Below are 27,074 nucleotides of genomic sequence, written 5' to 3'. Positions count from 1 at the left end.
CCAAGGTGTATCTTTGTTTCAGGGAGCTGATTCATGGCCCTGTCTGTTTAGTCATGGTTTCTACAGCAGGGAAATCTTTCAACAAGTGGGTGGAGTTCATTTTCAGTTCATTGCAGGGTTGTTGCTTTTTTTTGTTAATATTATGGCTGATTCATTAATGTATTCTGCTGCTCAGAGTCCTTTTTACTGGGGACTAATGTTGAAGGATATTGTGCATTTGTGGTGCATGGATCACAGAATCATGGAATGGTTTGGTTGGAAGGGACCCTAAAGATCATTTAGATGTAGGTCCTTTTCAACCCCGCCACTCTGATTCTTTGACAGTAAGGGCAGTTGAACTAGGAGCCTGTTGAGGGTGGATTTGGATCTGCATTTAACAGAAGGACAGGTGGAGATCAGAGCAGCTTTGCCTGTTTGTTACCCAGACTTTGCAGGCAATTTGGGGGTCCTGAATAATTTGCTTTTTCTGTTACATCACTGAACCTTTGGTCCTTGCTTTCTGGTCACTTGGGTTGTTCAGCTTGGAGAAGAGGAGGCTGAAGGGTGAGCTCACTGCAGTCTGGTTCCTCACCAGGCAAAGAGATGGGGCAGGTTCTGATCTCCTCACTGCTGTGACCAGTAACAGGACTCAGGGAAATGGCAGGAAACCGAATCAGGGGAGGTTTAAGCTGGATATCAGGAGGTTTTTCACCCAGAGGGTGGTTGAGCACTGGAACAAGCTCCCCAGGTCAGTGGTCACAGCACCAAACCTGCCTGAGCTCAAGAAGCATTTGGGTGATGTTCTCACGCACATGGGGTGATTCTTGGGGTGCCCTACACAGGGACAAGAGTTGGACTCGATGATCCTGATGGGTCCCTTCCACCTCAGCATGTTCTATGATTCTGACTGTAGCAGCTGGGACATGAGATCATCCAAACTTCCATTTGTGGAGCCTTCTCACATTTGCAGGTTTGAATCTTAAATTCAGTGTCCTCACAGGCTGTCTCCAAAAAAAAAACCCTAATGACTTACTGGAAAGCTGTGGTGATGGCTGATACTAACCAAGCTGCTTTGCAATTTGCTGTTTGTCTGTGTTTGAAGGAGCCACAGTGGGGTGAAATGTGCCAGTCTTTTTAGCAGAGTGCTTGTCGAATAGTTTCATTCAGTGCACTCAGCTTTTTTTTATAACAGATGGGACAGATTTTTGTGACTGTGATTGTTCTGCAAGGTGAGACATTTCTCTTTTGACGGGCAGGAGAAAGGGTAATGTTGTGTGATTCAGAAGAGTGATGAGTCTTTTGGGTTTGGATTGGTTGGGGGGGGAAAAGGCTGTTAGCATTTGTCTTCAAAGGAATCTGAGTTGAAAGTTAAAAGAAACAGTTCCTGAGGGGTGCTGAGAGGATGGGTCTTGTGGGCAGAGCTCCCAGCACGCTTGAGGGGACTGGAAGAATTGGTGCTTAGGCAACGTGAGTCACAAATTGTTCCTCTTGTGCTCGGGGTGCAGAGAGGGAGGGTGGCAGGAAGGGTGAATGAGAGCCCTGCCTGGGCACGGGGGTGGCTGCCTGCAGCTTCTCCAGAGGCTGGGGAGCCGTGGCACAGCAGATCTGCTAGGGAAATGATTAACCACACCAGGAATCCAGCCCTGTCCACAGCCAACGTTTCAAATGGAAGCATTCTGCCCATGGCTTGATTTGCTGAACAGCATATGGGGACCACAAAGAGGGGAGAAAGGAAGGAGATTTTTGGTGTCTAGTGCTTGGTGTGCATTGCTTAGCACTGCAGGGCAGCCTCTCACTGATTTTCTGTCTTGGCAGAGGCAGCAACACGTATCAGCTTGAATAATCAGCAGTCTCTTGTGGCCAGGCACTCCATTTGCATTGTGCAGCCCTGTTCCTGCTGGGAATCTGGGTCTAGCTTGAATCATGGAACCATCGAATGGTTTAGGTTGGAAGGGACCTTAAAGATTATCTAGGTCCAACCCGCTGCATGGGCAGGGACATCTCCCACCAGCCCAGGTTGCTCCAAGCCCCATCCAACCTGCCCTTCAACACTGCCAGGGATGGGGCAGCCACAGCTTCCCTGGGCAACCTGGGCCAGGCTCTCACCACCCTCACACCCAAGAATTCCCTCCTCATGTCCAACCTGAATGTCAAATATTAATCCATCCCCTCCTTGTCCTGTTGCTACAAGCCCTAAAATACCTGCAGACTTGAGGGTTTATGGTGTTGGGGGCAGGTCCTGGAGGGGTGAGCAAGGCTTGATTAGTTCCCATTGCAGCATTTTATTGCCTGCTCTCGGGGCTGTTGCTTCCTTTGCAAAGGGCTTATTTCCTTCCTGTGACATGGTGCTGAATGGGAGGAGGGTGTGCAAGAAAGTGAAAATCTGTAGTTGTCTGTGGTGACACTGAGTCATGGTATTTTAAATTTAGTCACATTCGCTCCTACTGTCTGGGGATGTCTGGGGCAGGTGGGATGTTACCTGAAAGGTGGATTTGTCTCCTGGTTTGCAAAAAGCCAATCTTCTCACACACGGGAGAAATTGCGTTTATTCAGGCCTGGGTGCTTGGTGGGATTTCCACAGCTCAAGCACATCAGCCAGGAGAAGGGGTATTCATCCTTTAGGCTGTAGTTCAAAACTTATTTTGCCCAGACCAGTTTTTTCAGTGGTCTCTGGTGGCCTTCTTTACTGAGGGGGTGACAGAGCCCTGGGACAGGCTGCTCAGAGAGGTTGTGGAGTCTCCTTCTCTGGATGTGTTTCTGTGTGACCTGCCCCAGGTGTCCCTGCTCTGGCAGAGGGGTTGGAATCAATCATCTCTAGATGTTCCTTCCAACCCCGACCATTCTGTAATTCTAAGGGTCTTTTGGAGAGTATCCCCTTCCCCAGTTATCCTTTAGGAGGTGTTGGTTCAACTGAGGACATAACTATAAATTGGCTGCCAGCCAAGCCCACAGTCCAGGAGCCAAGAAGGGTGTAAATCTTGATCCAGTGCAAAGCACAAACGTTTACACTTAGTTCTGGCTGCACTTGAAACTATTGTTTTAGTGCATGTTTAACCCAGAATTAACTAGAGCTTGTGCTAGAGAGAACCACATGTATCACTGTCACCTGGATTGCCACTTGAGAGACACAGTCCCCACAAGTCCAAGTTCGTGTGTGTTTTAGCAGATTGCAAGTTTAATTGGCCTAGATGGGAGTTTGAGCTGTTTTTGTGGCCGGGAGGATTGCTGATTTATGTTGTGATCCCTTAACAAAACAGTTCCTGTGGAGGCAGACTCTGCTGTTGGGCTTTGTCTGCTGCTGTGCAAAGGCTTTGCTGGAAGTGGAGTGAGTTTTCAGTGCTGGTTGTGTCCATCTGTGCTGGCTGAGGGAGAGCTGAATTTTGGAAATGCTTTTAATTGTGCAGGGGGAGCAGGTGGCTTTGCTTGGGTTTACAATGAATTGTTTATTTCTTAGGGTTTTGGTGCTGGCTGCAGTTCCAAGAAAATGGGAGGGATGAGGGGCAGGAAGGGTGAAACTGGTTGAACTGGAATGGCGGGTTGTGGCTGGCCTTGGGTTAGGAACAGCAAAGTCCTGCTCATTTCAAAACCTGGGGCTGGCAAATCCTGGAGCACTGGGATGTGTTGGCATCCAGGTTTTTGCTCCTAGTGTATCAGAGGAGTTATATAATGGTTTTGTAGCAGAGATCACAGAAATATGGAATGGTTTGGGTTGGAAGGACCTCAAAGATCATCTAGATCCAATCCCCTGCATGGGCAGGGACACCTCCCACCAGCCCAGGTTGCTCCAAGCCCCATCCAACCTGCCCTTCAACACTGCCAGGGATGGGGCAGCCACAGCTTCCCTGGGCAACCTGGGCCAGGGTCTCACCACCCTCACAGCAAAGAATTTCCCCTCTAGATCTGAAATAACTTTATAAATATTAGTAAGCAAGTTCCACATAGACACCCTGAGAGCTTCTCGGGTTAGTTCCCCATGGCCCAGTGATCTGGCTCCAACAACATGGGAAGAGAAGGATGGAATTTTCCTTTTGTGTTTGCTGTGAAAAAATGAATAGAGGAGTGGTCAGGATCTGATGGTTGATGTCAGGTTTTTTAAGCCTGTTGATGGTACTGGGAGGCCTGACTTGATGCCTTCCTAACCTATCTTCATCCCTCCTCTGTGCCAGAAGCGCCTGCTCTCCAGGGCAGCCCCTTGTTCTGGGTTCAGCTGCAGAAACACATCTGCTGCAGAAAAGATCCTGCCTGCTCACTCCCTTCCCTGCTACTCAAACAGCTGCTCGTGGGCCATGTGAGGAACAAATTGAGGAACTGAACTGGATGAAAACCAGCTGTTTCTCCACCAGGCTGGTTTGGACTGGGGTCAGCTGCTTGATGGGATCCCTGGTGCCAGGCAGAGCTGGCAAACGCTGCCTTTTGGTGCCTCCTGCATGTGGGGAGATGTTGTGGTCTGTGTTTGGGTGGTTGTGCCTGTGTGCCCTCTTCTGGTGCTTGCCACCAAAATGCTCCCTTGAGGAAGCTTTCAGGTTTTGCTGTTTCTCCAGTTTTGTTTTCAAACTAACCCCAAAGAGCTCCAGGCATGAACAGCTACACTGAGCTCCAGGGGTTAGGGTGGCCTCTTAATTTTTGTAGGAACCTTTTCACGCCTCACACAGGTGAATGCTCTCTCCTGGTAAAAAGCTTATTTTCTTCCTGAGTTACATTGTTGCAAGACATGAGGGAAATTGGGGTGCTTGGGTCCTTTTCGTGGGGTGCTCCCTTTGCTACAAATTCAGGTATGGGACACAGAGACTCAACTCCCTGCCCTTGTCCCAGGTCCCTCCCCAGCATTCCTGGAGCCCCTTCAGGCATGGGAAGGTGCTCTAAGGTCTCCCTGCAGCCTTCTCTTCTCCAGGCTGAACACCCCAACTCTCCCAGCCTGTCTCCAGAGCAGAGCTGCTCCAGCCCTTGGATCATCTTCATGGCCCTCCTTTGTTTAAGGTTTGGTAAATGTGGCTCCTTCAGTGAACTGAAACACCTGGGAGAGCCTTGGTGTGATGTGTTTCAGGTAGAACTATGAAAAAAATCTGCTGTGTTTGGCTTGTTAGCTGAGTGAGGTGCCAGGTGCTGCTGTGGGAGTTCTACAGAAGGCAGTGGTTTCTAGGAGTCATAAAATCATGGAATGACAGTTTGGAAGGGACCTCAAGGACCATCTGGACCAACCTTTCTAGGCAATAACACAGTTTAAATGAGGTGGCCCAGCACCCTGTCCAGCTGAGACTGAAAACTGTCCAGTGTGGGAGAATCCACCACTTCCCTTGGGAGGTTACTCCAATGTCTAACTGTTCTCTTCTTCTGGAGTCCCATGGGAATCTCCCCAGGAGTAACTTGTACCCATCACCCCCTGTCTTTTCCATGGGATTCCTTGAAAAAAGGGAGTCTCCATTCTCTTGGCAGCCACCCTTTATGGACTGGGACATAGTTCTTCTCAAGGCTGAACCAACCCAGCTCTCTTAGCCTCTCCTCACCGGGCAGGTCCTCCAGTGGACTGGAGGCAACAGTATTACAAGTTTTAATGGGACATTGAATTGCTTTACAAAAGAAATCAATCCCCTCTTTACAATGGGGAAACTGAGGCACAAATCCACAACGGACCTTGTCCAGAGTGGAATGTGCTGGTCAGTGAGTGAAGGTGTGTCTGGAACAGCTCAGTGTTGTGTCCAAGATTATTTTTAAGGTTTGCTTTGCTCAAGTGATAAACAAACAACCCACTTACCAACCACATCTGCTAGCATGGAGGATACAGCTCCCTTCCCTTTCCAAAACCCTCTCTGATAACCTTATATTACTGTGCCACCCACAGGCAGCCACCACACTGCTGAAAAAGATCTGCTGTTTGCATGGGGAGCCAGTTACCAAATGTTCTATCTGTGACAAAAAAACAGGCTGGTTTCATTTGCTGCAATATCTATTCATATTGTTCAAACCTTAGATATTCTGGTATTCGGTTTAAATTGGATTTATAGTTGTATTATTTTCTGATCTTTCCCCTGTTTTTCACTTCTTCCACAAAACCTTTGTGCTAAACAGCTGCTGTTTTCCTGCTGGAAGCAATTCCTTCCCAGCAAGTGAAGAGATGCAATCTCAGCTCCAGTCTTGGGATCCTTGTGAGGAGAGAGAAACTGCAGGGCTGTTAATTATTGGTGCACCCTATTAATTGACATCTTGCCAAGATGAGGCGGCGAGAACAACACGGTTGAAATCTGTGTCGTTTTATTGAGTGGGGGGAAATACTCTGATTCACCTCCAGGATGCAGAGGATTGACCTCTCTATTGCTCTGTGCCTGATCAGTGCAGAACAAACTGGGTCAGCAGAGGCTGCTGGGAGGAGGATTTTGGAAACCAGTATCCCCATTTGGAGCGAACAATGTTCAACCCATCATCACTGAAGGACACAAGCAAACCCGGATTTTTAGGTGGAGTTGCTTTGTTACGAGGTGAAGTCAGGAAAGCAGACAAGCTTCTTGGCTTCTGCTGACCTTAAGAATTGTTTTAGTTGGAAAAGGCCTTTAAGATCCTCCAGTCCAACCATTCCACCAGCCCTGCCCAGGCCACCACTGACCCATGTCCCTCAGCACCACATTTACATGGCTTTGAAACCCCTCCAGGGATGGGGACACCTCCCCTGGGCTGTTCCAGGGCCTGACAACCCTTTCCAGTAAGAAATTGTTCCCAAAATCCAATCTAAACTTCCCCTGGTACAACCTGGGGCTATTTCCTCTTGTTCAGGCTTGTGCATCTCTCTTCCCCTCTGTTCTTCCTGCTTCAACAAAAGCTGCCTTCACACTTTCTTGTCATTTATCAAGGTGCATTTGGAATGGTTGAGCTGTTGAGATTTTTTAAGAGCTGTTCTGTTGAGTTATTCTGCTTTGTAGAACAGAATTTTCATATTGGTTACCAGGCTCTTAATCTTACAGCTGGCAGATAAATTGAGTTACTTTAGCCCTTCCCCTGGGGACTTCATGGACAACGTAGCCCAAGCATTAAGTGGAGTTATCTCAGCTTTGCAAAAAATCCCCTCATCTGTCTTCCTGGAATGAGTAATTGATTGGTGAGAGACTAAAATGTTTAATTTTTTAAATTTATTTTTATTTAATTGCATTTATAAAAAAGCATGGACGACCAGATCTGATGGGGCAGTTGGGGAGGTTTTGTTCCAAGTCCAGCTGCTCAATGTATTACTTTTATTGTCCCCTTTCCCTTGTTATCATGGTGAGCTCGTGCAGGCAGGAGCAGTCAGTCCCTCACCAGGATCATCTCATCTGGTCCAGCTGCAGATTTGGGTTTCCAGGTGCTGCTGTAGTCATCTCATTTTCAAAAGGACTGAACTAGCAGAATGAATTCGTCTGGTAGTTGTTTGTTGACTGTTACTAGCACCGTAACAGGACAAAATCAAATCTGTTCCAGGAGCCTGTCAAGTGAATTTGGTTTCATTCCATGGGTATATCACTTGGGTGCTCAGTAATGGTCTGCATTAATGCAGGACCTTGTTCCTAAGGCTCTTGGGTGTTTGTTAACACTTCCCTCTCCCTCCAACTGATGGGTATAGTTCAAGATCATTATAAGAACATCCTTTCTCTCCCTCGCATTTTTTTAATTCAAAGCAGCCCCTGGTTTTGTCTCTCACAACAGTAAGAGCCCTGTAGCAGCTGCCCAGCTGGTGTCCCTCTCCCTGGAATGATGATTTAGAGCTGAGCCAGCATGGAAAGTGCCTGTCCATGCCTAAGGCAAGCCTGGGAGCAGACACTATGGAGAAGTGATGTGCCACTTCTGTTTGGAAGAGCTGTCAGTTTTCTGGTTCAGTTGGGAAAAACAACCACCACAGGGCTTGGTTTTTAGGGAAATATCCCTTAGTGTTCTGAAAGAAGCTGCTCTGTGTTCCTGGAGGCGATGAGCAGTCCTAGATCAGAGGTGCCCTGAGGACAGTGGTGCAGCTAATGAGCTTCACTGTGGAGGAAGCTGGAAGCAGAATGTGCAGGAGGTCTGGGTGAGGGTTGCTGAAAATGAGACCAGGAGCAAGTGGGTGAAGCTTGTAGCTGAACTATGTGGCTTGCCAGAGGCTGGAAAAACCAGCAGCACCATGTGCAGCTTCCTGGGGAGTTGGGGGTGTTCAACCCCCAACATAAGGATATGGAGCTCCTGGAGAGAGTCCAGAGGAGCCATGGAGATGATGTGAAGGCTGGAGCAGCTCTGCTCTGGAGACAGGCTGGGAGAGTTGGGGTGTTCAGCCTGGAGAAGAGAAGGCTCCAGGGAGACCTTAGAGCACCTTCCAGTGCCTGAAGGGGCTCCAGGAAAGCTGGGGAGGGACTTGGGACAAGGGCAGGGAGGGAGAGGACAAGGGGGGATGGATTAAAAGTGGCAGAGGGGAGATGGAGGTTGGACATGAGGAGGGAATTCTTGGGTGTGAGGGTGGTGAGAGCCTGGCCCAGGCTGCCCAGGGAAGCTGTGGCTGCCCCATCCCTGGCAGTGTTGAAGGGCAGGTTGAATGGGGCTTGGAGCAACCTGGGCTGGTGGGAGGTGTCCCTGCCCATGCAGGGGGTTGGATCTAGATGATCTCTAAAGTCCCTTCCAACCTAAACCATTCCATAATTCTATGACTTGCTGTTGGGAGCTGGGGCTGTCAAGGTCCTGCCCTTCCAACCCACCATCTGAACGTGCTTAGTTTGCATCTGACTCAGCTCCCTGGGCAGCTGGATCGGCGCAGGGAAGGGGTGGGAAGGCCTGGGAGGAGCTCGGGAGTCTGGACTTTGCTCTTTGTTGCTGTGGGACCGCACCCGCGGGAGGATGCGACGGGGCTGAACACATGGGCCCCGCTGGGAGGGATGGAATTCCCCGCTTCCAGAGGGAGAGCGTGGAGGCTGCAAACCAGGGTAAAAAATAATAGGGTGGGAAATACAAGAGCATGGCTGAGGAGCAGTCATCTTGTATTGTGTGTGCATTAGCTGCCTGGCTGGAAAAAAGCCATCACCTTGTGCTGAGGGTTCAGAGACAGGTCAAGGGAACAAGAATATATTCTTAGGTTGGTACAAGGAGCTGGAGAGGGGGGGGAAGCAAAGTGTTTGAGCTCCCAAACCAGACAAAGGCCATGGTTGTGCTGGTAGGAGGCTGAGCAGCAGCAGGGCTGTGTCCCCAAGCGGTGACAGGAGGAGCTGTGCTGGTGGCAGCAGCTCTCCTGTGGCACAGGAATGTCACCCAGCTGTCATGCCCCGGGAATGTCTGAGCACTTGGAGGTCGTGAATATTCAGAGGAGCTGGAAGCATGTGTGGTGCTGAAAGGAAATACAAAATCCGGTTTTTTCAAGCTTATGTACCTGGGAAACCCTGGCAGCAGGGGATGGGAGTAATTGTCTGTCCTACAGGGCAGGTTATCTCCCACTGCCTGTTGCAGCTCCCCAGGTAGGCATCCTAGATAATGCTGCCAGCAGGATCTGCACCACTTCATCCTTTGCTTGGGTGGGAAAGTGCCTGTTCCTCAGCTCAGGAGTGTGAGGCAGCCCACTGGCAATGCTGGGTGTCCCTGCCTTTGCTCCCTCTTCCTCTCACCTGACATCTCTTTTTTTTTTTTTTTCCCCCCCTCCTAGAAGCCTTTTCTGCTTGTTCTATTAATAATCAGATGATGGTGGATTTAATATTTGGTGCAGAAGGATCCTCCCCATCCAGGTAGAGGTGGTTCCAGCTGTGCTGTCAGGTAATGACAGATGTCTTCAGTGCAGACAGCAAGAGTCCAGCAGCCACGAGCTGCCAGGATTAGTATTCCAGGCAGCCCCTGGTAATATGCAAAGCTCAGCATAGCAAGTGCAGGAATGCCCTTGAAAGGCAAATTAAACTGAACCTCCTTGGTGGCTCTGGGGGAAGAGAAGGGTTGCTGTCATCTCTGCTGAGATTCAAGTAGGTTCTGAGATTCTCTTCTGCTTTTGCTTCCTCGAAGGGCTTAGTGAAAGGGCAGGCTGTGAGACCTTACCTGCAAACACTTCATACAGTAGAGTTGCTACTAACTGGAAGATGTGACCAGTTGGTGTCCAATTCTGGAGCCTCCAGCATAAGAACGTGGAGCTGCTGGAGAGAGTCGAAGAGGCCAGGAACACCTCCCACCGGCCCCAGCCAACCTGCCCTTCAGCACTGCCAGGGATGGGGCAGCCACAGCTTCCCTGGGCAACCTGGGCCAGGCTCTCACCACCCTCACACTCAAGAATTTCCTCCTCATGTCCAGCCTCCATCTCCCTCTTCCACTTTTCATCCATCTCCCTTAACCAAAGTCCCTCCCCAGCTTTCTTGTAGCCCCCTTTCCTGCTTGGACATGAGGTGATAAGCTGTCCTGGACCTTCTGGTGAAGATTTAGGCTGAAATGAGCTACTCATACCAGCCAGCTTTGAATTCCCAGCACTGGAAATGAGCTTGTTGTGCAGCTCTTTCCCAGAACCCCACATTGTGCCTGTTGGTATTGCCCATTGTGGTTGTTTTAGTTTGAACTGCAAGTCCTGGAGGACTGAAGCTCTGTTTCGAAAATGCTGAGCATGTTTTTACTGTGCTACATCATCTATCAGAGTCAACATGTCTCCTGATTTCCCTAAACTTAGTTCCTCTTGCACCTCATTTCACAACTTTATCCAGAGAAAATCTGGCCTTGCTGCTAAAATCCTAGTTCCTCCTTGGTGTCTTTTTTCCTCCCAGTGTGTTCAGAACTGTCTCAATGTTGTGTGGCATCTAAAATGCTTTCTGTGCACGTGCTCTCCTGCCTTTGCTAGATAAGCAGTAGCTGTTCCCTTTTCCAGCAGACACAGGCTGTAGAAGAGGCAGAAGTGGGATGTTTTTTCCTGGGTTCCTTGGTAATTATTACACCTTCATTTTAGTTCCTTTTTCTTTCCAACGTGGCATGTATGTGATTAGAGCCTAGTGGTATCTTCAGAGAAGGGTGAAGATGCCACACACACATTCCTGGTTTGCTGGGGCAGGATTTCTGCTCTAGGTTCCCTCCACAGAGCTGACAGAGAAGTGAATCTGAACCTGGATCTTGGTGATGCTTGAAATTGTAATTTGTGTGTCAGTTTTGTTTCCTGTTTTTGCAGGAATTGCTCAGAAAGCTGGTGTGCAAGAGGAATGGAAGAGAACTCTGGTGAGTACCCTCTGAGATACCTTACCATGGGTTGTGGAGCTGTTCCTCCTCCTTTGTGAAGCATCATGAAGAACCTTATTACTTCAATTCAAATGTAGAAGGTGATGAGAAACTAGGCAGGTTTAGCAGATGCATCAGTGGACAAACAGTGTGGATGAGGTCTGGTTCAAGCTCTTTTGTAGATCTGGGGAATATTTTTTGATGTCTCCCACCTGTGGAACCTGGAATACAAGTCTGTTGGAGATCCCAGGCTCTTGAAAACAAGTAACACCCCTTTTCCTAATAGATGGGGAGCAAGAGGCAGTGAGCTGGGGTGAAGAAGGCACATAACAATCCATAAAGAAGGATCAGCTTGTGGTAGCTCCTGACTTCTCTTTCTGTGTTTATTTCTCTAGGCTGCAGAAGATGCAGGGGATTTTTATTAAACAAAATTTGGCTTAAAAACTCTTGCTGTAGGCACTGTGAACTGCTTGCCCTGGGGCAAGGAAACCTGTTGCTGTTGGGTCTAACCATGCAAGGAGGTGGTTGCAACTAAACACTTAGAAGTTGCCTTGAATGTTTGTTTTTTAATCTGCTTGCCTGAAGTGGCTGTGGGAGACAGGAGTTAAATGGCCGTTTCTCCCTCCTGTTGAACTGAGGTTTGAAGAAAAGCTCTTACCAGTCTCCCTGAAACACACTGACCTCCCATCTTGTGGACCATGATGTTCTTTCCTTAGTGTGAGGGTGGTGAGAGCCTGGCCCAGGTTGCCCAGGGAAGCTGTGGCTGCCCCATCCCTGGCAGTGTTGAAGGGCAGGTTGGATGGGGCTTGGAGCAGCCTGGGCTGGTGGGAGGTGTTCCTGCCCATGTAGCTGGGTTGGATCTAGATGATCTTTAAGGTCCCTTCCAACTCAAACCATTCCATGACTGTGTTGCAGCTGGTGAGTTCTAACCCGTAGTGCAGTGTAACTCTGTGACCAGAAATGCTATTTCTAGATTATTCCTATGCCACCAGGTGATGCCATCCTTAAAACCTGAGAACTGATGCACCTGTCAGCAGTGTGGTGACCTTGGCCTGGCAGATACATCAGGCACATTTGCTGAAGGCCATTTTTTTACTTCAGAGCTGCTCTGGAACCCAGTGGCCCAGTTGGCACAGCTACAAGCCAAGTGTGCATGCACCAAAACATGTCAGACTTGTAATCCTGGTGGCAAGAATTGCTGCTGTGCCCTCTAATTGGTAGCCTGTAAGGTGCACATTTAATTTTTGTGGTGATTGCTTTCCCTTAGGGATTTGCTTGTGGCAAACTAATCCCACATGATGCCTTTGGAAGGGGAAGGATGGGTCAAGGGATTGTGGTGCTGCCAGCAGATGTGGCAGTGATGGCTTATGTCCTGTTTGCATTTTTGGAGATGTTGTAGTAGCCTTCCAGTGCCTGAAGGGGCTCCAGAAAAGCTGGGGAGGGGCCTGGGACAAGGGCAGGGAGGGAGAGGACAAGGGGCAATGGATGAAAACTGGAAGAGGGAGATTGAGATTGGACATGAGGAGGAAATTCTTGGGTGTGAGGGTGGTGAGACCCTGGCCCAGGTTGCCCAGGGAAGCTGTGGCTGCCCCATCCCTGGCAGTGTTGAAGGGCAGGTTGGATGGGGCTTGGAGCAACCTGGGCTGGTGGGAGGTGTCCCTGCCCATGGAGGGGGTTGGGACTGGATGATCTTTAAGGTCCCTTCCAGCCCAAACCAGTCTGGGATTCTATAATTGAACTTAAGTAAAATTACCTCCCCTTTCCCTCTGAGCAAATTCAGTTGTGCAGGCTTAGGATGGAGGATCTGATTTGATCTTTGCATGCACAGACACCTCCCAGAGCTGGTTGTGAAGCTTTATGTGTTGCCTTCTCTAGTGCTGGGAGCCAAGAGCCCCCATTTTAAAGGCAGAAGAAGCAGATGGATCTTTTGTTATGATTTCCTTAAAATTACTTTGCTTTTAAGGACTCTCATTCTCCAAGTGCTGCTAAGCTCAGGACTCTTGGGTTGTTCCTGGCACTGAGGATGGAGATGAGGTAAGGAGGAGCTGCTTGCAGGGGCTGAGCTGGACTTAATGCCCTTTGTTCCCTCCAAGCCTGATGCTTTTTGATGTGTTGCTGTCCTTAACTGGTTGTATATTAACTGCACTCACCATGCTGCATGGCTGGCTTTTGTTTTAACTGCATTGGCACGTGTTCAGAGCTGGTGTGCTTGGAATGGCCACTGGGACTGCAGAGTGAAGCATAAATCCTTTTTAGCTGTCAGGCTTCACTAGCCGTGGGTGAGGGAGCCCTCCTTGGCTGGCTGCCCTGGCTAATTAAAAATTAAATTTGCTGTTGTCTTCAGATTTTAATTCATACTCATCCATGAAGACGACTGGAAGCCTGGTCTCCAAGTAGCTGCAGTGAAGTTTCAGAGCTTGTGTGTACGTGGGTATTATAGAACAGGTATGCAACTTCAGATGTCCTCTCAGTCCTGCTCTGGGTTGGTTTGTAGGAGTAGAGAAAAATAGCCAGAAACTTCTGGCAAGATTTGGACGTGTCCCTGAGTGTGTGACTATTGAGTAGCCACATGTCAGCTGCCTTGCCAAGTGCAGGGTCCTGCACCTGGGTTGGGGCAATGCCAAGCACAAATCCAGGCTGGGTGGAGAATGGATTGAGAGCAACCCTGAGGAGAAGGACTTGGGGGTGATGGTGGATGAGAAGCTCAACATGACCCAGCACCGTGTGCTGGAGCCCAGAAACCACCTGTGTCCTGGGCTGCATCCCCAGCAGCGTGGGCAGCAGGGCCAGGGAGGGGATTGTCCCCTCTGCTCTGGGGAGACCCCCTGGAGAGCTGTGTCCAGGTCTGGAGCACCCAGCATAAGGACATGGAGCTCCTGGAGAGTCCAGAGGAGGCCACAGAGATGATCCTTGGGCTGGAGCAGCTCTGCTCTGGAGCCAGGCTGGGAGAGTTGGGGTGTTCAGCCTGGAGAAGAGAAGGCTCCAGGGAGACCTTAGAGCACCTTCCAGTGCCTGCAGGGGCTCCAGGAAAGCTGGGGAGGGACTTGGGACAAGGGCAGGGAGGGAGAGGACAAGGGGGGATGGATTAAAAGTGGCAGAGGGGAGATGGAGGTTGGAGATGAGGAGGAAATTCTTGGGTGTGAGGGTGGTGAGAGCCTGGCCCAGGTTGCCCAGGGAAGCTGTGGCTGCCCCATCCCTGGCAGTGTTGAAGGGCAGGTTGGATGGGGCTTGGAGCAACCTGGGCTGGTGGGAGGTGTCCCTGCCCATGCAGGGGGTTGGGACTGGATGATCTTTAAGGTCCCTTCCAAACCATTCCATGACTCTCTGATCTGCAGTAGTTTGCACACACATGTGAGTTGTACCTGGGGCAGCATCAGATGGCTTGACTTTTCACTTGTAATGCTTGACTGAAGCAAACCCAAGTGTCTTCCCTCTGGGCTGTCCCTGTGTGAGTGGCCCTGCCTTAAGCCATGCAGAAACTGCTCATGTGGCTGCACTTGTGGAGCTGCTCAGGCTGAGCCCTCAGCTACCAACTCGTGCTGTGAAACCTGCTCTAGATGGCAGAAGTTTTGGCCTGGTGGCAATCTGTGAGGTTCTGTGTAGGAGCTGAGAGGTGGTGGCAGTGGCTTGTCCCTTAGTGTGACAGAGCCTGTGCTGGAGGGACAGTCCTGCTGCCAGGTTGTCAACAGAGCTGTGAGGTGGGTGGGAGGACGGAGGTTAGTGAGAGGGAATAAACATAAACTAAAGCTAAATATACACAAGTTGCTGGGCCCAGTTTCCCAGCTTTCCAAGGTCCCACCTACACAAGTGTTCTAAGGAAGTGTCACTGGAATACCTTTCCCCTCCTCAGATCCTTCCTGTGCTGCAGGTGAAGGATCACACTCTATTTTCAGAGCCTGTTTCTGCTGTTCCATCTACTGCCCACGCTGCCACTGCCCAAACCTCCTCCCAAAGGCCACTCACACATCTTTGCATGATATGAGCCACATCTGGGCCTTTTCCTGTGTCAAGGGATTCTCTTCAGATCTACCATTGAGTCTGCTTGTGAATCTGAGATCTTAAAAAGCAAAATACTGCTTTTGTCAGGTATCTTCCAGGGCCTGAAGGGCTCCAGGAAAGCTGGGGAGGGACTTGGGACAAGGGCAGGGAGGGAGAGGACAAGGGGGATGGATGAAAACTGGCAGAAGGGAGATGGAGGTTGGAGATGAGGAGGAAATTCTTGGGTGTGAGGGTGGTGAGAGCCTGGCCCAGGTTGCCCAGGGAAGCTGTGGCTGCCCCATCCCTGGCAGTGTTGAAGGGCAGGTTGGATGGGGCTTGGAACAGACTGGGCTGGTGGGAGGTGTCCCTGCCCATGCAGGGGGTTGGGACTGGATGATCTCTAAGGGAGATTAGGTCTCCACCTGCATCTCCCTCTGATCTGGTGGTGGCTGCCACAGGGTGTCAGGGTTGAGAAGGAAATGGCTGCTGCTCAATGTCTTTTATTCTTCAGAAGCCTAGCAAGGCTTGAGGTCTCTAAGGACAGTCATTCTGGTACTTCAGGTAACTCACTTCAGAAAGGGAAGGGTCCAAGAAGGAGCAGGAAGAGAGGAGCTGAGGTGGAGGACACTTTCTTTTATTCTTTGCATTTCCTCAAGAACTTGTATGGAAGACCAGCCTCTGAATTGGGGCTTCTTCGACTTGCTGCCAGTGCTCAGAGCTGGCTGGGTGGGAATCTCCTTCTGCTGATTCAGCTTCAACTGGAAATGAGCTGCTTCCAGGCTGCTGCTGCTGGGCCAGGCACCCAACTAACTGGTCAGCTTTGGGGAGAAGTTGTCAAATGTGCACTTTCATGTTGGAATGAAGTGTTTTAGTGGTGTGGTTCTTGGTTTAAACTGGGCTGCTGGAGGTGGCATTCCTTGTTCTCTGAGAGTTTTTTTCTGCAGAGGAAAAGAGAGAGCATTTCAGTGTCACTGTCTGAAATCTGCTGGAGAAGAGCAGTTCGTTTCCTCTAGCCAGTGGAAATCCCTTTTTATCTGGGAACAAAAGAACAAGTTTTTCTTCCAGGAAGACACAGAAACTGAAATCCCATGTATTATGTATACAGCAATAGAAGTGCTTTATGCAGTACAATAGAAGACAGCCTAAGTGGCCAAAGATTAAACATTTAATTAGAGTTTAATTAGCAAGCACACAGGCAAAATCATAACTGTTCCTTCATCAGATTTACCAGAGGGTTCAAGTGATCTCAGTGGAGACTGAGTTTGGGACAAGGTGCAGTGCAAGAACACGTCCTTACCTACATGAAAGCATTATTGTAAAGAAGTTGAGTGCACTTGAAGTTAGCAAAATATTTCAGACATGATCCTGACAGGCTTTTGTTCTTAAATTTGCAGTGGATGTTCTGGTTTTCAGTCTCATTAAGGTGCTGAGGCCTGTCAGGCTGCTTGGGGCAGTTCATGGGATGCCAGTGCTGTTCTGCTTGCAAGTGATTGACACCAACTCTCCATCAACTACTTGGTGTGGCATTTAAGAAAATAAATACCAAATAACTCCCTTGTGAACAAGCCCCTTCTGATTTGAGTAGACTTTTGCTGCCTTTCCCTCCTGATCTACAGGCCAAGTGTTTTACAGAGATGTATTTGCTGACCTGCCAGAGACCTTGTAATTCCACAGACCCCCATTTCAAGTGACTTTTAAAGCTGCTGTTGTAAATGGCCATGCAGATTGCACAGACAGCTCTGCCTGGAGAAAAGCAGAGGTTCATTTGGTGGGTTTAGTGGTTTAGTGGCTAAGCTGTTGGAGGTGCTGGGAATGAGATTTTTTTGGCCTCCAGGCTGGCTGGAGCAGGATGGTCGCAAAGGCAGATGTAGAGTGAGAAATGTTGTATCCTGCTGAAGTGCTTTGTGATTGAATTGAATGATCTTATTCCTTGTATTAAGAGATAAGACCTTGTAGGACATGTAATCAGTCCTCTGGGTAATTCAGGCCAACTCACAGTGAAACAGTGAGTGTGGATTATTGTGGTTCAGTAAGTAGGGCAGGGAGAAGAAGGGTCAGGTTTCCAGAGTTTCCAGTTTTCGTTTTCAACTGGTTGGACCTTAAATTCACCTTGCCCTCTGGAACATTGCTGCCTGTAAATTCCATCAAGGGATTTTACTAACTGATTTTATTGGGGTTGTGAGTAGAAGAGGAGCCTGCTTGGAACCAGAGGTAAGTGAGTTTGGTAGAAGTGAAGTGATTTTTGTCATTACTGGTTTTCTTAGCACACACAGCAACAATGTGTCCAGGCTGAATGGCAAAGCTGGCTTTTTAGAAAAATACTGAATGTTCTCATTAATGTTGCTGCCCCTGTGGGTTGTAAGTAGGGTTTGCTGGGGCATGGGCTGAACAAAGCTGCCTCTTGGGCCTCCTGGGCTGTAGGACTGGTGCTGAGCTGCAGTCCCTGTGCTAACAGTTGCATTTTGTCACTGCTGATGCTGCTGCTTTTATCTGTTTCTTTCTCGTTTGTCTTGAAAAGAAGCCTGGCTCTGATTTCTGAAGGTGTCTTTTGTCTCCTGAAACACTGGAGTGCCCCAAGAAACCAGAGAGCTGGAGTGGCTTTTTTTTACAGATTGGACAGATCCAGCTGTGATGGGATCAGTGATAAACCACGACTTTGTTAGGAAGAATATTGTTCTTCAACCCAGCCTGGTTTTATCTTGCTCTGAGAAGCACAGATTTTAAGATTCCTGAAGGACTTCCCAGCAGAGCTGTGATCAATTTGTATTCCCTTGTACATCAAAAACACTAGAGCACAAGTCTTGTGAGGAGCAGCTGAGGGAACTGGGGGTGTCCAGCCTGGAGACAAGGAGGCTGAGGGGAGACCTGCTGGCTCTGCAACTGCCTGAGAGGAGGTTGCAGCCAGGGGGGTTGGATTTTTCTCCAGAGGAACAAATGACAGAACAAGAGGGAATGTCCTCAAATTGCCCAGGGGAGGTTTAGATTGGATATAAGGAACAATTCCTTCATGAAAAGGGCTGTCAGGTCCCTGCCCAGGGTGGAGTCCCCATCCCTGGAGGGGTTTCAGAGACGTGTAAATGTGGTGCTGAGGGACATGATTTATACAGTGGATGTGGGTTTATCCCTGAGCCCCCCTGGGCATGGTTGCAGGTGGGGCCAAGGGGTTCTGTGGGGACCCCTGCCCACACCTCGGTGCTCCCAGCAGGGCTTCACCCCCCTGGGGGCATGAACTGCATCCCCGCAGCCTCTGCCAGGGCTCTTGCCTGTAGAGCTGTGGTTCTGCAGAACATCCCCCTGCCAGTGGGGTCAGAACCCCCACCCAAGGGCCTGGGGTTCCCACCCCATTGCCAGAGGGGTGAGAACCCCCACCCAAGGGCCTGGGGTTCCCCATAGTTTAATTTTTTGGAGGAAAATGAAAAGCCCTGGAGGTGCAGCCAAGCCATGGAGGTGGTGGCTGCTGTGACCCAGCAGGGTGCTGCAGCTGCATGGGATGAAGGGCAAAATAACAAGTGTGGCCTTTAAGGGGTGTAGGTCATCCAGACAAAAGCCTTCCCCTCTTGCCTGAGGAGGTGGGATTTAATAACTTTCCGTGCTCCATGTAAGAATCATGCAGAAAAACCTGGCCCAGCTCCTGTTGTTCTCCCCAGCTCTCTCCCACAGGCAAGGAAACAGCTCCGTGTGCTGTTCCTTTGTGTGTTTTCCTTTCACTTCCCCAGCACGGTGGCACTGGGACTCATTTCCCAGACCAGGCGAGCAGTGAGTCATGGCTTGGCAAGGCAAACTAAGTCCTGAGGGCTCCGTGGTGGTCCTTGCTGGATGGATCTGCTGGAAACTCTGTTCTCAAAGGGGTGATCGACACCCTCTCCCCATCCCAGGAGGGTAGGGGCAGATGTGGGGCCCCAGGAAAGCTGGGGAGGGACTTGGGACAAGGGCAGGGAGGGAGAGGACAAGGAGGGATGGATTAAAAGTGGCAGAGGGGAGATGGAGGTTGGACATGAGGAGGAAATTCTTGGGTGTGAGGGTGGTGAGAGCCTGGCCCAGGTTGCCCAGGGAAGCTGTGGCTGCCCCATCCCTGGCAGTGTTGAAGGGCAGGTTGGATGGAGCTTGGAGCAACCTGGGCTGGTGGGAGGTGTCCCTGCCCATGCAGGGAGTTGGAACTGGATGGTCTTTAAGGGCCCTTCCAGCCCAAACCATTCCATGCTTCTGTGTCTGAGGCAGACCCTTGACCATTGAGAGGACTATAACCAGCCTCTGTACTGTTTTTTTGTTGAAATTCAACCAAAATGTTGAAAAAGCTGCTTCCTCCCCTTCTCACGACCCTTTGATCTTAACACGAACTCCTGAAGATGTGGGTGGTGATTAGGAAAGTAAACATTGTCCCTTCCTGAAGGCAAGGCAGAAGTTTGTTCTGCTCCAGCCTTGTGCCTTGCAGGGGTTAAGTTACAGTTTGGCTTTGGGGAGGAAAGGAAAATATCTCCAAGTAATTAATGTAAGATGCTGATGCTAATGAACAGGCTTTCATAGCTGGAGCTGGTGGGGGGGGGGGGGAAAGGGTTGGTGGGAATCCCCTGTTGAATCAATGACATGAGGACCTTAGGAGTGATTCTGCAATTATTAGGCTGAAATGATGTTGAACACAAAGTTAATCCTGTTATCTCACAAATATTGAGCAAACTGCTGGCTCTGGATAACTCTATAATGGGATTACACCAGTCAGTCTGGCACCCTCAACACACCCTTGCATTTCAGGGCTTTTTCTTAGTTCCCTGTTCAAGACAAACCATTGATCAGTTTTAGGAGGTGGTGTCTGGGCCACTGTTTGGTTTTTTTCCAGTGGTGCTGGATTATATTTTTTTGGCAAAAACTGAGTTTGATAACAAGCACCCTGTTGCCTTATTTACTCCTCCATACTAAAGATCCCTTGAGCCCATCCCTGAAGAAATGTTTAGGTAAAGAATTGAAGAACAAGGACATGTATAAAAGGAGACTTCCCTTCGTCATGCCTTCCTGGCATCAAGAGTCTGGCAGTTGAGTGAGTTCCTGTGCTGGGGACTGTTCCTGGGCCATGATATTTGCAGAGTATAATCAGTTCTGGTTTGAAAACCTCATTTGGCATCTTTGATAACCTGTAACAATTGTTCTAAACAAAAGTAACTGGTAGGGGGTTTTTCAGAGGATTATCTTGAGTTTGTTTTTAAGCAGCCAGATAAATTGTGAGGTAACCAAAACACAAGAATGGAAATGATCATGTAGGGAGCAGAGAGAAAAACCTCCATGCCCGTGTTCATCGCAGACTGGATTGATTTTTTCCTTCACCACCCTCACAGCCAAGAATTTCCTCCTCATGTCCCACCTCAATCTCTCTCTTCCAATTTTAATCCATCCCTCTTGTCCTCTCCCTCCCTGCCCTTGTCCCAAGTCCCTCCCCAGCTTTCCTGGAGCCCCTTCAGGCACTGGAAGGTGCTCTAAGGTCTCCCTGGAGCCTTCTCTTCTCCAGGATGAACACCCCAACTCTCCCAGCCTGTCTCCAGAGCAGAGCTGCTCCAGCCCTTGTACCATCTCCGTGGCCTCCTCTGGACTCTCTCCAGGAGCTCCATGTCCTTCCTGTGTTGGGGCTCCAGAGCTGGACACAGCTCTCCAGGGGGTCTCCCCAGAGCAGAGCAGAGGGGACAATCCCCTCCCTGGCCCTGCTGCCCACGCTGCTGGGGATGCAGCCCAGGACACGGGTGGGTTCTGGGCTCCAGCACACGGTGCTGGGTCATGTTGAGCTTCTCATCCACCATCACCTCCAAGTCCTTCTCCTCAGGGTTGCTCTCAATCCATTCTCCACCCAGCCTGGATTTGTGCTTGGCATTGCCCCGACCCCAGTGCAGATCCTTGCATTTGTCCTTGTGGAACGTCACGCAGTTTCAATGAGCACACTTCTCAAGCCTGTCAAGGTTCCTCTGGATGGTATCTCTCCCTTCCAGATGGGGGCTGGTGTAGCCAAGGGACTACCTACGATTTTGGACCAGCTGGAGTTTCAGTTTAAGTGCCCAAGGGCCAGCTAGCTGATAGGAGAATGGATTTAGGCAGCTTCCTTATACCCTGTAATTTCAGGGGGACCTTGGGAGAAGCTCTGGGATGACGTTGGTTCAGGAATCCAGCATGAGAACAAACTCCCTAATTCAAACCCAAAGGGCATGAAGAAATAGTTTAAAGTTTGCTCTTCCACACCTAAGTTTCGTGCTCCAATTCAAATGCTTGCCCTAATGTATCCTTCCTACAACTCCTCCTTGAAGAATGTGTTTCCTAGAGCCCTACTTTTCATTTGTGCATCTTTGAACACTGTCCAGGGGGAGGTACAGACCTCTGTGAAGGGAATTCAAGCACACCTACTTTTCCCAGTGGCTTCTCTTTAGACCCCTTAAAGATAATTTTTGTTCATTTTCCCCTGAGAGAGAAAATTCTCCCTGAAAACCCCTGAACTTGTGTTCTGGTGTTGCTCCTTCTGTGCCATGGATCTTGAGATGGGAACTCTTTGGATGCCACCGTGGTCAGTTTGTCCTGAGATGTGCCTGTAAGATCCTTCTCCCCAATTACACAGACCTCTTTGAGCACTAGGGAAGTATGTTGGGATCTCATGGAGCTCTGGGGCTGCCTAATCTCTGCCACGTGATGCTTTGATCTCAGCCCCTATCTCAAGTTGTTTAACGTAGGTGTGAGATCTCCAGAGGCTGCTGGGGCAGGAGGAAGGTGAATCATGCTGCTCTGTCTGGCTCACAGACTTGGGGGTTATCTGTCTTGCAAGTGGAGGTAGGACTTGCAGCTCACACAAACCTCCCTGGCTTGGCTCTGAGCTTCTTAGCTTACATACCTGAAATAGTAGAGTTACAACTCCTGTGCTGCAAAATTTGTCTGAGAAGGTGAGTAAATATTTGAGTTGCTCACCCGTGCAGAACTTGGGGCTCTCATGATTTGTTGGTGTTGGAGCTGCCTGCTTCAAAGCCAGCCCTGATGGGCTCCAGTGGTGGTGCTGGGCTCCAGTGGTGGTGCTGGGCTCCAGTGGTGGTGCTGGGCTCCAGTCAAACCTTTTACTGGCAGGACCAGTCCTGTTTCAATTTAACCACGTTTCCTCTCAGCAGCAGGGGCTCCAGCCCCACGTGCAGCTTTGGCAAGTGTGAGGAGATGGGAGTGTTAGCATTTCAGAAAGGGGTTTGGGGCACTGTTTTGGGCTGGTGCTGCTTGGGCTCCTAAATGAGGGCACTGCTGGTGCTCTGCAAATGCAGGAGCAAGGGAATGAGAGGAAATGATGTGAAATGAGGATTCTGGGAATGCGTGGAGGGTCATGTCTGCAAAAGGGGGAGCAACTGTGGGAGAAAGAGCTCCTTACAAGGCTGCCTCCTGAACTGTTGGTGTTATCTCATCTCTTGACATTTCCTTTCATTCTATGAAAGGCCTTGACACTGTAAACAATTGCCATGGCATTGTTTGTGCAGCCTGGGTGAGTCAGGCTGATGTGTAAACAGCCTTGGGTTTGGGGGAGCAGATCTCTTGTCTTGGAACAGAAGGTACCTCTTTGCAGTTGTCACCTCTGCTTTTTTGTGCCTTGTTCTGGGGTGACTCTTGGTGCTGGTTTCTGCCACTGTCTTGTTTGAAGAGCACTTGGTTCTGAGCAGAAAATGGAGAAGCATCAGGGCAGGGGTGTCAGGAGGAGACTAAGAGGGGTGGAAGAATGGCTGCTCACATTTTAGCTGAAAGCAGCTCCTTTGGTTCTCCATCATTCTGTCCCCAGAGAGCTAGATCAAAAGGGGTAAGGAAGGGAGTGATTCACAGAATGTTAGGGGTTGGAAGGGACCTCTGGAGACCATCTAGTCCAAGCCTCCTGCCAGAGCAGGGTTAGGGGCTGACCTGCTGGAAAGCAGCTCTGTGGAAATAGACCTGGGAGTCCTGGTGGACAACAAGCTGACCATGAGCCAACGATGTGCCCTGGTGGCCAAGGGGGACAGCGGCCTCCTGGGGGGACATCTAGAAGAGTGTGGCCAGCAGGTCAGGGAGGTTCTCCTGCTCTTCTGCTCTGCTGAGGCCTCACCTGGAGAACTGGGTCCAGTTGTGGGCTCTCCAGTTCAAGAAGGACAAGGAACTACTGGAGAGGGGACAGCAAAGGGCTAACAAGATGCTGAGGGGACTAGAACATCTCTCTGGTGATGAAAGGCTGAGGGACTTGAGGCTGTTTAGTCTGGAGAAGACTGAGGGGGGATCTCAATCCTCCAAGGGTGGGTGCCAGGAGGATGGGGCCACTCTTTTTTCAGTGGGGCCCAGTGACAGGACAGGAGGTGAAGGGCACAAACTGGAAGACAGGAAACACAACCCCAAGCTTTGCTTTCATCTCACCAGCAGCAATACCTGGAGTGTTTCACCCTGAAGCCTCCCTTGCTGCCTGGAGACACCTTGGTGGTTGAGCAACAGCAAAATATTTGGAGTGTTGAGGTTCACTCACTGTCTTGTTGATGGCTCTTGTCTGGGTGTGACCCCTGGTCTGGTTGTGCCACTGGTTAGGGTGGTCCACAGTAGGTCTGTGAAACCTATTTGGGTAGATGAACTTCCTAAGCCTTATCTTGTTCCTTAAATAGAGAATAAAGCTTGTATCAACATGAATCACAAAGTTGATAAACTGGAATGGTTCCTCTTGGAGCTGTCTTCTGGTATTGAGCAAATATTTATCCACATTGTTTCAAAAGGCACATTTGTGCAACAGACAGAGGTCAAACCTGTAATTACCTGTTGGATTCACTCTGGCAGAAGCAGCTTGTGAAAAACACTGTGTTGCTCCAAAGGAAGCTTTTAAACCTGGTATTTTTGGGGGTGAATCGAAAGTTGTGGTTGAAAATTTCCAATTTCATGAGAGTTTTCAGTTGCACTGGGGGCAAAAAGTTCTTTTTCCTGCTGAATTGAAGTGCCTGAAGCCAAATGTATTTGCTGTTCCTTTTCATTCCTGAGCTGGGACAGGGATATTTGGGTTTCTCTTCCAAACGGAGCCGCTGGAGATGATCAGAAGCTGAGATTGTGTGCCAAACTTGCCTTGCATTTTAATCAGGAGTTTCTAGCCTAGGCAATAATTAAAGCAGAGCAGGTGCTGTGGGGAAGTTGGGTGTTCCCCAAAAACTAAACCAAGGCGCTTTTGTGAGTCTCCCTGGGCAGAGCCAAGTGAGTGAAGGATGGTGGGATGTCCTGGCACTGCTTCTGTGCAGCAGTTTGGAAAAGAAAATGTAGCTTTAGAGCTCTAGGTGTTGAAGGATCATTTGGCTTATTGGTGTGTCTGCTGTGAGCCTTTTAGGTGGCAAAGAAAATATTAAAATCATAATCATGGAATGCTTTGGCTTGGAAGGGACCTTAAAGATCATCTAGATCCAACCCCCTGCATGGGCAGGGACACCTCCCACCAGCCCAGGTTGCTCCAAGCCCCATCCAACCTGCCCTTCGACACTTCCTTAACTGAAAATGTTTTGCTGCAGTTTCATCTTTGGCTATGAAGAGTGAGTGCACTTGCTGAGGTTTTTGTGGAGTGTTAAAAGAGGAAACTGCTTTTAGGGAGAAATTTTGCTGCCTTTCTTTTCAGCCAGCACATGGGCAGAGAGGGTTTCAGCTCAAGTCTTATTTTGTCATCTTGAAGGATTAGAGGTAGGAATACAAATTTGGGATCAAGAGTCTTGGAATGAATCAGAGCAGGGATGCTAGCCTGACATGAGGAGGAAATTCTTTGCTGTGAGGGTAGTGAGACCCTGGCCCGGGTTGCCCAGGGAAGCTGTGGCTGCCCCATCCCTGGCAGTGTTGAAGGGCAGGTTGGATGGGGCTTGGAGCAACCTGGGCTGGTGGGAGGTGTCCCTGCCCATGCAGGGGGTTGGGACTGGATCATTTTTAAGGTCCCTTTCATCCCAAACCATTCCATGATTCTATTTGTGCTGAAGCTCCATCAGTTTTGTCATTCTTTCTCTCCAGTGTTTTGTCATGGGAATCCTTAGATGATGTTGGTGTATAGAGTCTCCTCTGAGCTCCTCAGGTTTTGCTATGGAAGAGGGTTAAACAAGAGTTAAGCTCAACCCCAGGCCTGGTTTTTCCCCTAAACAATAGAATAACTAATTTTCCTCCCCATGTTTTTGCTTAATATGCTTCTAATAATATAGCTGGAAGTGGCAGATGGGTATCCTGCCTCCCAGTGCTTCACTGTTGGGAATATGCTGATGCCTGATGCTTTGCTGGAATGTGTCCTCTATCTTTGCTTCCTTTGGCTTCTGACCAGCTTTTCATTTAATGCTGCTTCAAGGTGCTCCAAAAAGTAGTTTGTCAGCTTTGGAGGTTCCCTTGCCTCAAGATGGCACAGCCATGAATCACCAGGCTGGTGGAGTTAGCCAAGATGTGACTGAATCTTTAATTTTGTCAAGATGACCTTCCTTAGCATTTCCTCCTGAGGAAACAAGAGAATATTTAAACATGAGCTGTAATTAGAGTGGATGCTGAGGAGGGTGATACGGAGTCAGCACTGCCCAAAAACTGGCTCACAGTGGAAGCTGCTTGAAAACAGGGCTGGGGGATATTTTGGCTCCTTAAAGTCTTCTTGGCCCCAAGACCCACTCCACAGTTTTCTTTAGCCTGGTCCTTGTGACAATTCAGCCGTGCACCAGAACTGATTAAGGGTTGACCTGCTAGAAAGAAACTCCATGGACAAGGACCTTGGAGACCTGGTGGACAAGAAGTTCTCCATAGGGCAGCAATGTGCCCTTCTGGCCAAGAAGGCAAATGGTCTCTTGGGATGCATTGAGTGTATCTAGTAGATCAAGGCAGGTTCTTCTCCCCCTCTACTCTGCCCTAGTGAGACCACACCTGGAGTGTTGTGTCCAGTTCTGGGCTTCCCAATTCAAGAGGGACAGGAATTTACTTGAGAGAGTTCAATGGAGGCTACGAGGATGATGGAGGGGCTGGAACATCTGCCTGAGGAAAGGCTGAGAGACCTGGGGCTCTTTAGTCTGGAGAAAACTGAGAAGGGATCTTATTAATGTCTATATATATCTGAAGGGGGATGTCAAGAAGGGGCCGGTCTCTTTTCAGTGGTGCCCTGAGACAGGATGAAGGGCAACAGGCAGAAACTGGAACATGGGAAGTTCCACCTCAACATGTGGAAAAACTTCTTTCCTGTGAGGGTGATAGAGCCCTGGGACAGGCTGCCCAGAGAGGCTGTGGAGTCTCCTTCTCTGGAGAGTTTCAAGGCCCTGTGTGACCTGCCACAGGTGGTCCTGCTTTGGCAGGGGGGTTGGACTAGATGATCTCCAGAGGTCCCTTCCAGCCCCCAAATTCTGTGATTCTATGGTTCCTTGTGTTCCAGCCACCCACTATGACCACAAAGCTTTTCAGGAGCATGTCCTCAGCTTCATTTTCCTTCCCTAAACCTGAGGCTGAAGGTGCTGTCAGTCAGACTGTTGGCAGAGGCTGCTGCTGAGCCTAGGCTGATGCTCTTCCTCCAGCTGAGCTCCATCCTAGTCAACATCTGGGCTGATGCAGAACATGGGTTGCTCACCTTCCCAACCACCATACTCCAACAAAATATTTCAAAATAAAGCCAATTTTTAACTCCCGTAAGACCAACAGCATTCATTTAGAAAATCTCATTTTCATACAATCATGGAATTGTTTGGGTTGGAAGGACCTTAAAGACCATCCAGTCCCAACCCTCTGCATGGGCAGGGACACCTCCCACCAGCCCAGGCTGCTCCAAGCCCCATCCAACCTGCCCTTCAACACTGCCAGGGATGGGGCAGCCACAGCTTCCCTGGGCAACCTGGGCCAGGCTCTCACCACCCTCACACCCAAGAATTTCCTCCTCATGTCCAACTTCCATCTCCCCTCTGCCAGTTTTAATCCATCCCCCCTTGTCCTCTCCCTCCCTGCCCTTGTCCCAAGCCCCTCCCCAGCTTTCCTGGAGCCCCTTCAGGCTC

General features: G+C 49.6%; 1 protein-coding gene across 1 annotated transcript in view; it reads left to right on the top strand.

Moving 5' to 3' along the window:
* Positions 1 to 27,074, top strand: part of PHACTR4 (phosphatase and actin regulator 4) — a 68,655-nt gene that overhangs the window by 10,381 nt on the left and 31,200 nt on the right. Inside the window, 1 exon segment of the mRNA XM_051637812.1 lies at positions 11,081 to 11,127. Coding sequence (XP_051493772.1) covers positions 11,112 to 11,127 — 16 coding nt within the window. The 5' untranslated portion in view covers positions 11,081 to 11,111.

Source organism: Apus apus, chromosome 21, assembly GCF_020740795.1.
Source record: "Apus apus isolate bApuApu2 chromosome 21, bApuApu2.pri.cur, whole genome shotgun sequence".
Classification (NCBI taxonomy): Eukaryota; Metazoa; Chordata; class Aves; order Apodiformes; family Apodidae; genus Apus; species Apus apus.
Note: the sequence above shows the minus strand (reverse complement) of the source record. Positions and strands in the feature narration are given on the sequence as shown.